At 37.0% G+C, this 14,080-nt stretch overlaps 1 protein-coding gene across 2 annotated transcripts in view; it reads right to left on the minus strand.

The window, feature by feature from the left end:
• Positions 1 to 279: 279 nt before the first annotated feature.
• The window catches only part of TSC22D2 (TSC22 domain family member 2), a 54,310-nt gene continuing 40,509 nt past the window's right edge, over positions 280 to 14,080 (minus strand). Inside the window, exons 2-3 of one of the 2 annotated variants that reach the window (XM_028136989.2) lie at positions 2,312 to 2,363; positions 280 to 1,333 (exon numbers count right to left, since the gene is read on the minus strand). In XM_028136989.2, the coding sequence (XP_027992790.2) occupies positions 1,073 to 1,333; positions 2,312 to 2,363 (313 nt within the window). In that variant the 3' untranslated portion in view covers positions 280 to 1,072. The remainder of the gene's footprint in view (positions 1,334 to 2,311; positions 2,364 to 14,080) is intronic. The other variant, XM_028136992.2, reaches the window with a different exon arrangement.

The raw sequence follows: 14,080 nt of genomic DNA on the forward strand, positions 1-14,080 counted from the left end.
GTGCTGAATAAAAACATGAGGTACGAAAGTGGTTCAAAGAGTATAGGTCATGCAGATCATGCTAGACAGCAAAGAAAATTGTGACCAAGAAAACACTAAATAAAAATACATAAAGAATGTGCATTATAAAAAAAAAACAAACAAAAAAACCCCCCAAAACTCCATTACACAGCTTTGCTTCTTTGGTTACAAAGTAGGTTGAACAATTTCACAGCTTTTTATTCCCACCCCCTACCCCAAAAAAAGTCATACGAAATGTTGAAAAGCAGAGGAATCGTGGCAATTTCTCTATTAGAAAGTAGAAACAAATGAACAAAGTTTTCTTCATCAAAATAGCCCAATTATTTATTATATCACAATAACTGGTTACTACCTGTACAGTTGCACTATGTTCTTCATACTTACACTATACAAAATTTACATTCAAGCTGGGTCTTTACTACTAAAAATAAATACCGAAGGTAAATTGCCATTAGTGTTAGAAATATGTCAGGATTCTTTTGTTCAATTATTGCCTAAACGTTTAATCTGTTAAATGCAATCCTGTCTTTCAATTCCTTTACTGATACTTATAATTATTCAAAAATTAAAAAAGTTCTGTGACATTGTTCATGTACATTATGAAAATAGCAGCCCTGTAATAAATAAAACACAAATAAATGAAAACTTATGTAGGCAAATGTTACTGATACTGAAAGAAAAGTGGCTCTTTAGATGAACTGTTATTTATAATATGATAGGAAGGCTCAGGGTAAATCCATGGATGACAGACACATGAAGAGCCACTAAAGCTCTTAAAGGACCTCATGCGCACCAGGTAAAATGCAGACTTTGCTTGCCTTAATAAACCCCACCTACTATTCTCCTTGTGTACTGATGACATAAACTGGACATCAACAGCACTGCATGACATCTCAGAGAGGAAAAGCTCTTGTAGAATGATTGTCTAATACTGAAAAGGCCAAACACACAACCGAAGCATGGCTACTTGCTTTCATATAAAGTGGAAAGAACACCAGTGGCACACAGGATAGATTGCTTTCAGTTTTTTTCTTAATGAGGCAAGAAAGCTTTATGCTGAGGAGACATTCGGCTGCTGTGGAGGTTGCGTTGGCTGCGGAGGCTGTGCTATCACTGCTTGCTGTTGAGAAGTGCTACCAGGATTGGCCTGTTGGGCTGGGAGTTGGGATAATTGATCATTGTTTGAAAGAGATTTTAACAGTGCATTTTCTCGTTCAAGTAAAGAGTTTCTTTCAACTAATTCTTTTATTTGTTCCTTTAGAACTTCCACTTCTTCTCTTACTGCATACATCAAATGGCTTTTCACCAGATCCTGTAAAAATAAAAATTAGGAATGTCAAAGAGAGAGAAAGGAAAAGGTGTTGCTATTTGGTTCTAGCCTACCTGGTGCCTTATAAATGTAAGTTGTTTTTATATTCCTGCTCTTGTTTTTAATGTTTCTACTAAATCATGACTGGCCCCAAGGAAGAAAAAACTCAGCTTCCAAGTAGGGCAGCAAGCCCAGGATTTGTCCCCCAAAGTTTGGAGAGATTTCCAAAAATACTAGCTCCTTAAATTGTCAATTATAAGCTTAGAATTAACAACAACAACAACAAAGTTTGAAAACCACATGCTTAGATGTTGGGCTAAGAGAACAAAGGATATGAAACTGTCTCTTATTAAACTGGTTATATAGTACCACTTTAAGAGATAAGGTGATCTATAATTTCCAACTTTAAAACCTTGTTTTTTAAAAAGATTGAAACTAATGGTCCTCATTTTAGCTTTATATATTATATAAAATATGTAAGAATATTTTCTATAATATAAACAGACTATCTTTAAGGGAACAATTAGTTTTAATAGTAATAGAAATCAGAACCAGAATCAATAGAAACAAGTCTACTTATTAAAAGAGTATAAACAATGCCTGTAAATGACCAAAGGATGACAAAACTTTCCAGCTGAAGTTTTCATTTTAATGCTCTTTTGTCTCTAAACTCTTTTTGATGCTGAAATATTTGGGGGGAACATAATGCATTTTGATTAAGTATATCCCCCAAGATGGTCTTTTATCAATGGTAATGCATGAAATGTGAGATGCTGAAATGGGGAAAATATTAACTCCATTGGTATTTTTAGGCTAAAAATTTTCAATGTTTGAACAACTTCAACTAAATCTCATAAAAAAAATACTTTGGTCATCTTGTTTTAAATAAAGGAGGTGTTTGTTTTTTAGAATTGATAAAAACCAAGTGCTTCAATAGAACCAATAATCTATAAAATGAGAGGACTATAAACTTCTACTTACCATTGCTTGTTCTATTTTGTTGTCAATGGCTACACCACCTGCCCCAGATGCACTGGAAAAAATTATAATATTTCATTAAATTATTCTAAAAAATGCAATTTCCCTTTCACCTCTTAAAATAAAAACATCTGTGCTTTATTTAAAACAAAAAATAGTAATTTAAGTCTATTCTCACAATTTTAGTACTCAGAGCTCTCATTTTGAAAATGAGGATCTCAATAAATAGATGACTTCTAAAAATCATTTGTAATTCCAACTTTTCTAATTTGCCTATGGCAATATATGCTACTTTAAAAGTAACTCCCAATTTTATTCTATTCTCAATTCAGTGACTTTAAAAAGATAAATTTTGAATGAATTGTACCCTCTCCACACATCTTAAACTTCATTTACCAACTATATATCCTAAATTGTCTTTCAGGTGGAAATTCCAGTAGTTACTTATTGCATTAAACGTCAGGTGATGACTTTTCTTCTATATATTTGATATTTTAACATCTGGTTTAAAAAATTTTTAAACTGGCTTATAAAAAATGATTCAGAGGGCTTTAGGGCAAAAAGTACTTGCAGTGTTGATTAACAAGGAACTCAACATTCAGGCAGATCTACAAGCTTTGATTGCAGGTTACTAGCTGGCAAAATCACTTACTAAGGTATGTGGTTTGGACCAGTTTTTCCTGGAAATAATTGGAAGTAGTCTAGCAGGTAAGTACATCCCAAGTTCAAATTTCAGCATTTGTATGACAGTGACAAAGAAGGCTGAATAACTGTCATCTTTGGCAGTAGTGAGGCTTTATATCCTTTCCTTGGTGTTTTTGTAAATTTTGAAGGACAGTTATTAGGTTTTTTTAATAAAGACAAATATAATACTTTAGCCCATTGTATCAATACAAAAAAAGGCCTTTAAACAACTTTTATATAAAACTTCACTAAATACTCTTTATAAAGTATACCCCACCCAAGAAAATGTAGATGGTAACATATCTTAACTACTATACTTTAGATGATGTGGACCCTCAATGTTATACCAAACTGGGGCTCGGAAATTTGTCTGATGTAGTAGTGCCTTTTACATTATAATCCAAGTAGATCTGGTCATAATCCTGGTTCTGCTACTCACTGCCCACATGACCACTACCCAATCAACTATTTAACTTTCCTGGACCTCAGTTTCCTCCTCTGTAAAATGAAGGGATTGGTGTCAATTCCTCACTAGGAATAATGAAACCTAATTCTATTTTAAAAACTTCTTAGCCTGGTGAGGATATAGAAGTGGCAGGGCTTTGCCATTTCTAAATCCTCAAAACTCTGAATCAATACATGGAAAACACTAAGCTTGTTTATCTGAGCATTAACCACATTAATTGCAGCATACTACTTCACCTTTTGCTATTTTTCTAAGATGAAAAAAGGCTTCTGTATACCTAAAATGCTTGCTATCTATCTATCTATCTACCTATCTATCTATCTATCTATCTATCATCTACCTACCTACCTACCTACCTACCTACCTACCTACCTACCTATCTATCGATATACTAGCAGCCCAATGCACAAAATTTGGGCAAGGGGCTCAGCCTTGCAGCCCTGGCTGCCTCGGCCCCCGCAGCCTGGCTGCCTTGCAGCCCCACAGTCCCATGGCCCTGCCCGCTGGTAGTTCCAGAAGGTCATTACACCATCCGGTCTAATTAGAATATTAGCTCTTTATTATACAGGATAATTAATAAATATTTATATTGGCCACAACTTGGTTAAAAAGATAGTGATAGGCATTTAAAGTTTGCCTGAGAATCTTAGAATATACTTTCTATATTTCTTATTTCTATGTCAAGGGAAAACTGAATTAGTTCTAGTCATATCATGACTTAAATACATTCAATTCTTTCAACACATGTTTTAATTAAAACACCTGAAATGCTAATTTTAACTTCCAATTTTATAAATTAACAAAACAAAAACAAAAAAGCTCAAACTCTTAAAAAAAGGGTTTATTGGTTCTCTTTTTAAAATTAAAATCAGTAAGTTTCCAAACCATTCCTTTAGTTAAGGAACAATAATTAGCATGCTATTCTTTGCTGATTTAGTAAACTCTAGTCTTGGCTCAGCCCTCTTTTAACAGATACAGAGGAACAGGCTTTTAAACATAAATAAATCATGCTGAAAATATGTGTGTCACTTAAAAGGTATTAATATTTCAATTTTGTTAAGCATTGTACTTTAACAGAATTAAATCAGTCACAGATACAATTACTATCATTATAGTGACCTTTAGCTATTTTGAAGGCTGTTATTTGTGAATTCTAGAACCTATTGCAGTGGTTTTCAAACTTTAGCAGCAGAATCATCTGGTGGTCTTGTTAAAACCCAGATTGCTTAGTTTCTGATACAGGTTTGGATGGGGCCCAGGATTTTCATTTCTAACAAGTGTCCAGGTGATGCTGACCCTGCTGCCGGACAGACCGTATCATATGCACTTTGAGAACCACTGGCTTACAGAGATCAAAGTGGCAAGAGAAAGAATAACAAAACCTAATTCTATTTAAAAAACTTCTTAGCCTGGTATACAAAACTCTTCATGACCTTGGACCCTGCTTTCTATAGTCTCCTCTCCTCTCATACTCCATCTGGCCTATTGTGCTATGGTCTTACATAACTATTTTTGGTCTGTGGAACACATATTCTCTCAGGTTTCCATGCCTTTGCAGAAAACTGCTCCCTCAACTGGAAATGCTGACAGTTCTAATTCACCTGGTTCTCTTTCACTTGTTCCTTTCAGGGGTGGAGAACCTTTTTTCTGCCCAGGGCCATTTGGATATATTAACATCATTTCAAGGGCCATACACAAAATTATCAACTTAAACATTAGCCTGCTATATTGAGTCAAACATTTAATTAACTCACCCCTAATGCCTTGACAGGGCCAGTCCAAATGATTTCTCGGGCACTATATGTTCCCCACCCCTGCTTTAGATGCTCCAGTGCCATCTTTTCTGTGCTGCCTTTTGATTTCCTAAGGTAGAACTAATTACTCCATCCCTCCTGTGGTCCACAAGTCTTTACTCACTGTGTGAATTCTGGGAAATTATTAAACCTTTCTAGACCTCATTTTTTTTCCCATCTAAAATAAGGATTACATGCCCCAATTCATAAATTCCTGTGACAATTAAGTGGGCTTAAACAATACTACCACTGTTAACTGTGATCGTGGAGGGAGGTTGCTTATCTTCTTCACCTGTGTGAAGAGTGAGCACAGTGCTTGGCACATAGAAGCTCAAATGCATGCTAAAAGAGTCAATATGATAGTAATTGGACTTGAAACAATTACTGACTTATACTAGAGAGCCATTAAAATTTTTTGAGTTTGACTAGATCAGTATTCTAAAAGTACGGTCCCTGGACCAGCAGCATCAGCATTACCTGGAACATGGAAATGTAAATATTTGGGTCTATCCCAGATCTACTGAATTAGATACTCTTGAGGTGGGACCCAGGAAGTCTAATCACTCCTCCAGGTGATTCTGATAAAAACTAAAGTTTGAGAACCACTACTTTAAATAGCCTGATTTACAACAAAGATACTATTATGATAGGTGGTCTTAAATAAGCAGAAAAGAAGGTATTCTAAGATCCCAGAAAGTGGTTTGAGAATATTGTTTCAATGAGGACAACAAGTTTTCTATGTGTTCAAAGCCAACACAGTGGTTTGAGCTTCATGTTCTCTTTGATCATGTTCTCTTAAGATCAACTGAAGCAGAATGATGAATAATCTTCCTTCCTTGACCTAACACTAAGTATTATACTTATTTTCTTTTTTATTGTTGCACTCTCCACACTAGAACTTGATGGTTATCTAGTTTCTGAACTTAAGTTCCTTAAAGGAAGGCTTCCTAAGACTTTATAACTATTCTTGTAAAATTTAAGTGCTATATAAAGGCAAGGGATAACTTTTTTTTAAAAGAAAGCTTCCTGTTTACTATGGGTCACTCTTTTAGAATAAAATCATACCTTGATTAGCATTTACTAGATGAATTAAAAATTGTGGATATGGAACCTGGCCAGTGTGGCTTAGTGGTTGAGTGTTGACCCATGAACTAAGAGGTTCCTTGATTGAATGCCGGTGGGGGGCACATGCCTGGTTGCTGGCTCAATCCCCAGTAGGGAGCGTGCAGGTGGCAGCTGATAGATGTTTCTCATCCATGTTTCTATATCCCTCTCCCTTCCTCTCTCTCTAAAATCAATAAAAAATATCCTACATAATAAAAGGGTAATATGTAAATTACCATCACTCCGCTACGTCCACGATTGGGCCAGCGGGAGGCGCAGGGGGCGGGACTCGGCGTGGCCAGGGTGGCCGATTGGGCCGGCGGAACGCTGAGCTCGCGTCGCCAGCGGATGCGCGAGCTCAGAGTCTACGCCATGGCTGTGGGGCCTCTAGGGCAGCGAGCCCACGTCCTGCTGCGGACCATCAAAAGCGGGGAGCTGGCTGGCTGTCCGCTCCGGCACCAGCGGACCCCCTGCCATCAAAAGCGGGAGCAGGCTGCTAGCAGTGTCCGCGGAGCGTGCTAGGCTTTGCAGGGCAGTGGATATGGCCTGGATGGCAGGTTAGGCCTAGGGGACCCTACACGTGCATGATTTAATCATGCACTGGGCTTCTAGTATATATATATATATATATATATATATATATATATATATATAAATAGTGGGTATGGAGAAATGGACAGAAATATAGAATTGTGGGAGGGGGGAATAAGAATAACTATTTTTTGCATAATGGATTTTTATTTACTGGAAATGCAGCCCCCAAAGAATCAAATGAGCTTGAATTTAGTGTTTTAAAAAAGTTAATTACAATCACATTCAAAGGTAAGTAAAACTCAAAAGAATCAATGCTACTGCAAGATAGCTTGGCTTTCCATACTGCTGTTCATGTTTTAATTCATCCCAACTGGCTCCTGATTACAGCTTTTCTTCACAAGTCTCCTTACTTTTACCACAACAGATCACTTGCAACTTCACTGAGAAGAGGAGGCCAGATATAAACCTCCAGCTTCATAAGTTCCCCATATTTTCATATTTTTTTTTTTACTCCTCACCCAAGGATATTTTCTCCATTGCTTTTTAGAAGGTGTGGGAGGGGGAGGGAGAGACAGAAACACACTGATTGGTTGTCTTCCGCATGCCCCCAACCAGGGCCAGATGCCTGCAACCGAGGTACATGCCCTTGACTAGAAAACCCGGGACCCTTCAGTGAGCAGGCCGAGGCTCTATCCACCTAGCCAAACCGGCTAGGGACATCCTTCTTAATAGGACTAACTGCTTCATTCATACTGTCAGCTCAACAACTTTGTACAAACCATCTCCAGTCTTTCCTTTCTAAAAAGTAAAACCAGAGAGTCATGCTAATTTGATCTCACATTAAAAAAAACAAACAAAAAAAACATTTAAAAAACCATACACAACAAAATTCAAAACACAACAACTATGAGGAACCCCCTTTTTTTCTTTATTAATGTGAACAAAGACATCATGGCTACTTGTTTAAAAATAGTGCAAATTTCTTCTTTTACATTTTGACTACTTTGTCTTTCTTCTATTCTTCCCTGAACACAGAAGCTAATTAACAAAGCAATAAGGTAGAGAAAAAGAACAACACTTAAATGACTGCCTACTTTATAGCAGGCACACATCACTTTAGTGAGTCCTTACTACAAACAGGAGCAATATTGTCATTTTACAGTTGAGAAAACTGAGGTCAAGTAGCTTACTCAAAGACACAATGCTAGGGATAGGATTCAAACCTAGACCTAACTAATGTCAAAACACATGCTTTTTCTACCATAACAGTAAGACTGTGAAAGAAAGCAAGTACCTTCAATGACCTGAAATAAAGAATGTGTATGAACAGTGCTTTGACTAAGCAGCGCGTGCTAGTTTCGAAACCATAAGCATGGATCCATAGACTAACACTGTTCATAATTGCCATTTATCTTATCTACACATTCCTAGAAGAGGTTCTGCTCTGAGAACAAGGGACGTAACTTCTTGGAAAAGGCGCTTGCTCAGTGATCTTTCGACAGCCAGTATAGTTTACCTACTCGTTAAGAACTACTGTTCTTTTGGTTTGTTAGAAAGCTGAAGATATCTTCAAAATATATGTATCTATACGCAGACTATTGCAGAAAAAAAATTACCTTGCTTTACCCAAAGACATTTCTAACTTCACAATCACAAAATCCACTATAGAAATTTCCCAGCCCTAGCCGGTTTGGCTCAGTGGATAGAGCGTCGGCCTGCAGACTGAAGGGTCCCAGGTTCGATTCCGGCCGGGGGCACGTGCCCGGGGTTGTGGGCTCGATCCCCAATAGGGGGCGTGCAGGAGGCAGCCGATCAATGATTCTCTCTCATCATTGATGTTTCTATCTCTCTATCCCTCTCCCTTCCTCTCTGAAATCAATAAAGAAATATATTTAAAAAAAAATAAATTTCCCAAATTACAAAATCAAATCTTTTGTATTAAGAACAAACTTCTTTGATTGAGCTGGCAAATCTGATATACTTATGTGTCAAGCGCCACCCAAACCAGGTAAAAAACGATTCTTTATAAACTCTCAAGTAGAAGCTACAATTGTTTTTGGAGGCCAGGCTCAGGAATCACCTACTGTTTCTAATATATCATCTACAACCTTCAATACCCCCCATCCCAAGTAAGCTCTATAAATAACATCATTACTACTAAAATGCACTAATTCTAACCCAGGTAACATTTTTCCTCTTCTCTAACAAAGTAATGTTTTGTTTTTTAAAAAGAAACCATTAAGCTGATTAAAAAATAAATCTAATGAACCTAGCTTAGTAAGCCTGTGAAGGCTAAGGAGGAAAAAAAAAATCCATCACTATTCTGTAAGAGAAATTTAAAAAATATTTATAGTTTAACATTAATTTAACAGCAAATAGCAACTCTCCTTACAAAAAAAGATCCCAAATAGATAAAATTCATGTAGACTTAAATCTCTGGCCAAATGCACACCTCTGTGATTAAGAGTAAAATTAAGCTAAGACCTCAAATGTTTGTGTATTCTAATTATTGATAATAAGTTCTACCAATGTAAAAACAAATAATGTGCAACATTTCATGATTTTAAAAACTCACAAAAATGCCCCAGGGAGATTTTTATTATTGGTAACACAAACTAAGTGATTTTTGTGAACGATGAAGGCTATTATTCATGCTAAACAAAGCAGGTAAAATGGACACTCACAAAACTAAATACTATTATTTTCTCCAGTAACCAGTCTTACAATGGTGTGAAAAAAGCTTTTACCAAGGAACTATTAAAAACCCAGGTAAATATTTATATAAAGATTGATATTTCTTTTTGACAGTTCTACAAAAACCTTGTTCGCCAATGCCCTCAACATATTTTTATATTCATCTAATTAATTTTAGGTCAAAATCCTGGCCAGAAAAGAATGCTTAAAGAGGAAAAAGGGATCAATGTCAATTTCTTGGCTTTGACTGTTATACTTTGGTCATGTAAGACGTCACCACTGGGGGGACTCGGTGAAGGGATATATAAGACCTCCCTGTACTTTTTTTTTGCAACTTCTTATGACTCTATAATTATAATTTATAATTATTTCAAAGTAAGAGTTAAAAAATACATGCACATGGTAAAAAATAAATTCAAAAGAGTATACACAAAAAGGGTATAAAACCAATAAAGTTCCTCTCCTACCTCAGGCTCCCTTTGTATTCTCTATATTAATGACCATTTAAAAAGCCCATTTATGGCCCTAGCTGGTTTGGCTCAATGGATAGAGCCTCGGCCTGTAGACCAAAGAGTCCCAGGTTATTTTCTGGTCAAGGGCCCTGGACCCTGGTCGGGGCTCATGCAGGAGGCAACCAATCGACGTGTTTCTCTCACACTGATGTTTCTCTGTCTTTCCCTCTCTCTTCCAACTCTCCCTAAAAAAAAATCAATGGAAAAAATACCCTCATGTGAGGATTAACAACAACAAGAAAAAAGCCCATTATTGCCCTGGCTGGTTTGGCTCAGTGGATAGAGCCTCGGCCTGTAGACTGAAGGGTTCAATTCCAGTCAAGGGCACATGCCCGGGTTGCGGGCTCAATCTCCAGTAGGGGGCGTACAGGAGGCAGCTGACCAATGATTCTCTCTCATCATTGATATTTCTATCTCTTCTCCCCCTCTACCTTCCTCTCTCTCTGAAGTCAATTCATATATACTTAAAAAAAAAAAAAGTCCATGTAGGAAAAAGTCTTTAATACTTTGGAGTGGGAGAGGCCTTTCTCATTATGTCTCAACATAAAAAACTTCAATAATTTCCCTAAATATAAAGTACTTCTATAAATCTATAAGAGAAAAATGGGTAGAATTCACATGTACAGTTCACAAGAAATGACATGAAATAATACTCAACATCTCATTCATAATAAAAATACAGAATCCTATATAATAAGAGGTAATATGCAAATTGACCATCACTCCAACACACAAGATGGCCACCCCATGTGGACACAAGATGGCCACCACAAGATGGCTAGCAGGGGAGGGCAGTTGGGGGGACCCAGGCCTGCAGGGGAGGGCAGTTAGGGGTGACCGGGCCAACAGGGGAGGGCAGTTAGGGGTGACCGGGCCAGCAGGGGAGGGCAATTAGGGGTGACCGGGCCAACAGAGGAGGGCAGTTAGGGGTGACCGGGCCAGCAGGGGAGGGTAATTAGGGGTGACCGGGCCAACAGAGGAGGGCAGTTAGGGGTGACCGGGCCAGCAGGGGAGGGTAATTAGGGGCAATCAGGCTGGCAGGGGAGTGGTTAGGGGGTGATCAGGAAGGCAGGCAGGCGAGTGGCTGGGAGCCAGCAGTCCTGGATTGTGAGAGGGATCCCAGATTGGAGAGGGTGCAGGCTGGGCTGAGGGACACCCCCAGCCCTCCGTGCACGAAATTCATGCACCGGGCCTCTAGTAAAACTATAATGTAATACCATTTGCCTACACAGATTGGCAAACATATTAAAATTTAATACACTGCTAGGGAGGCTGTAGGAACATGGGCACTTTTATTTACTCTTTGAGCCAGCAATCCTACATCTGAGTTTATCCTATAGATATTTACACATACACAAGAAATGTATTTAAAAGGGTACTCACTACATCACTGTTTATAACAGCAATGCTCTATTAATAGGGAACTGGTTAAAGAAATCATGGTAGAGCACCCATTCAACTGAATGCTACCCATTTATAAAACAAAACAAAACACCCACAAAAATGCTTTTCTGTGTACTAAAATGGAAACAGTGTGCCTTGGAGATCTTTAAAAGTAAAGATACAGATGTGTGTACAAGTGCCCATGTATATTAGCATTTGTCAAAGGGGGAGATAATAATGTATATTGTATTTGTTGTATATGCATAAAGAAACCACTTTATGAAAATGGTTATATGTTTGGGAAGGCAGGCAGATAGGGGACAGGAACAGAATATTTTCATTGAATTTTGGAGAATAATGAAAAATATTCCAAAATGAAAATGACTAATGGAGTTATTATCCTGTACAGTGTGAACTCACGACATGAACAAATGGCAAACAGAAAAAGAGGAAAGGAGGAAAGAGGAGCCAACAATTCCATTTTCTTTAGGAAATGTTTCATTCGAGAAGATAAAAGGACTATCTATGGTCAAAATAAGAAACAACAAGAAATATTATATTTGTGATTTGTAAAATTTATTTCCTTGGCTTAGGATGAATTATAGTCACTTAAAAAATGGTGTAAATAATGTTTATAATGCCCAGTATAGTTATTTCTGTTTATAGTGATTCTGGTAAGTAAACAGTAAAAGTTTATAATAAACATCTATAATACAATAGGCTACATAAAACTTACATAATAAAAATGTTACATTAAAAATGCATTTCAAAGAAGGTGTAGATAAGATTAATATTAACTTTACCTTGTGTGTGTGTGTGTGTGTGTGTGTGTGTGTTGTGTGTGTGTGTTTTGTTATTAATCCTCATCCAAGGCTATTTTTCTATTGACTTTCAGAGAGATTGGAAGGGAGGGGGAGAAACACACACAGAGAGAGAAACATAGATGTGAGAGACACATTGATTGGTTGCCTCCCGCTCCTAGCCTGACCAAGGCTGGGGATCGAGGAGCTTGCAACCAAGGCATGTGGCTTTGACCAGAATCAAACCCAGGACTCTTCAGTCGGTGGGCTGACACTCTATTCACTGAGCCAAACCGGCTAGAGCCTAACTTTACCTTCTTTTTCCAATTCTCTTTAACATTTCTAAGTTATGATCTTTGGGGGAAATTATTTTATTATTTGGTAGTAAAATTCTGATATAATTACAGCTTTTTCTTGTAGAGCCACTCTAAGTAAACAATTAAAAAACGAACTGAACTAAAATTCTATTAAAACATTCAAGATGAGAGATATAAAAATTTAGTCTGGAAAAACTAAAAACTGATACAAAAGTGAAATACAATTCAGCATTACAACTCAAATATTTCAAATAAATTAATAAAGGCTTAATTAATATATTATTTCAAGTTAAATACTTAAATGGTATAAGAACATGAAATCATACCTACTTAAGATAAATGAGCATATCCACTGGCTAGTTATTTCTTATTCGACTAACATTAAGCAAAGTTTGACCGGATGAAAAATGTATTTCCTTCCTCTGAGTCAGAATGAAATAAGAAAGGGTATGAGAAAGGGGTGGGAGGAGGGTGGCATTTCCTCAATGTTGGAATGCTTACATTTAGAGCAGGCTCTCTTGACAGAGATTTCATTGTACTGTTTACACTGCAGCCATCATTTGATGATAGCACAATTCATTACTAGGGAATAAGGATACATGCTAAGGGGCTTAAGTCCAAATTAAAAATTTGACACTATAGTCCTGGCTACTTTAAATTATTTCCTGGAGACTGGGAAAATAGTATATGACTGATAATTATCTAGACTGAGATGTACACTGGTACCTATGAGTAAAAAAGGGAAGAGGGATTAGAAAGGATTTCAAATTTTGCCAGTTGATGTCTAGCTCGGAATACTGAACAAAAATCTGAATAACCTAGTTATACTGGAAAGGAATAAAGTGGATATAGTTCCATATATTCCTTCTAGACATTTTAAAAATATTCCTTTAGTCTTTTGGGATGGAAGTTGCTGGCACCCAACTTCTATAAACATCAGAATTTAGCAATTAAAGTATACCTTAATATAGTAAAAGACCTATGTTTTCCTTTTAAAGATACTTTTATTTTTTAAGAGAGAAACGTCAATGTGAGAGCAACACATCAGTCAATCAACCAACTGCTGCCTCCTGCACACCCTCTACTGGGGATCGATCCCAAAACCTGGGTATGTGCCCTCACCAGGAATCTAACCAGCAACCTTTTGGGATGATGCCCGACCAACTGAACCACACGGACCAGGGCAAGATCTATGTTTTTCAATACTGATAAATTAGGAACCATCTTTCCTAGAAAATTCAAAATTTAAGCAGGAAAAAAATTCAAAAATTATTAATATAAATTAAGACATTAAAAACCTAAATAGGAATTCAAATTACTTTAGCTGTGTTAGAAAAAGAATAAAGATTTAGAAAAGACCATCCAGGGAAAGGACTATGTTTAACTGCCATTTTATCATAAAGATTAATTCTCCTTCAAAAGGGTGATAATAGCATTCCCTCCCTCTGACTACAAGCAAATAATAGCACTTTCACTACTTAAGTA

This window comes from Eptesicus fuscus, chromosome 3 (genome assembly GCF_027574615.1).
Source record: "Eptesicus fuscus isolate TK198812 chromosome 3, DD_ASM_mEF_20220401, whole genome shotgun sequence".
Classification (NCBI taxonomy): Eukaryota; Metazoa; Chordata; class Mammalia; order Chiroptera; family Vespertilionidae; genus Eptesicus; species Eptesicus fuscus.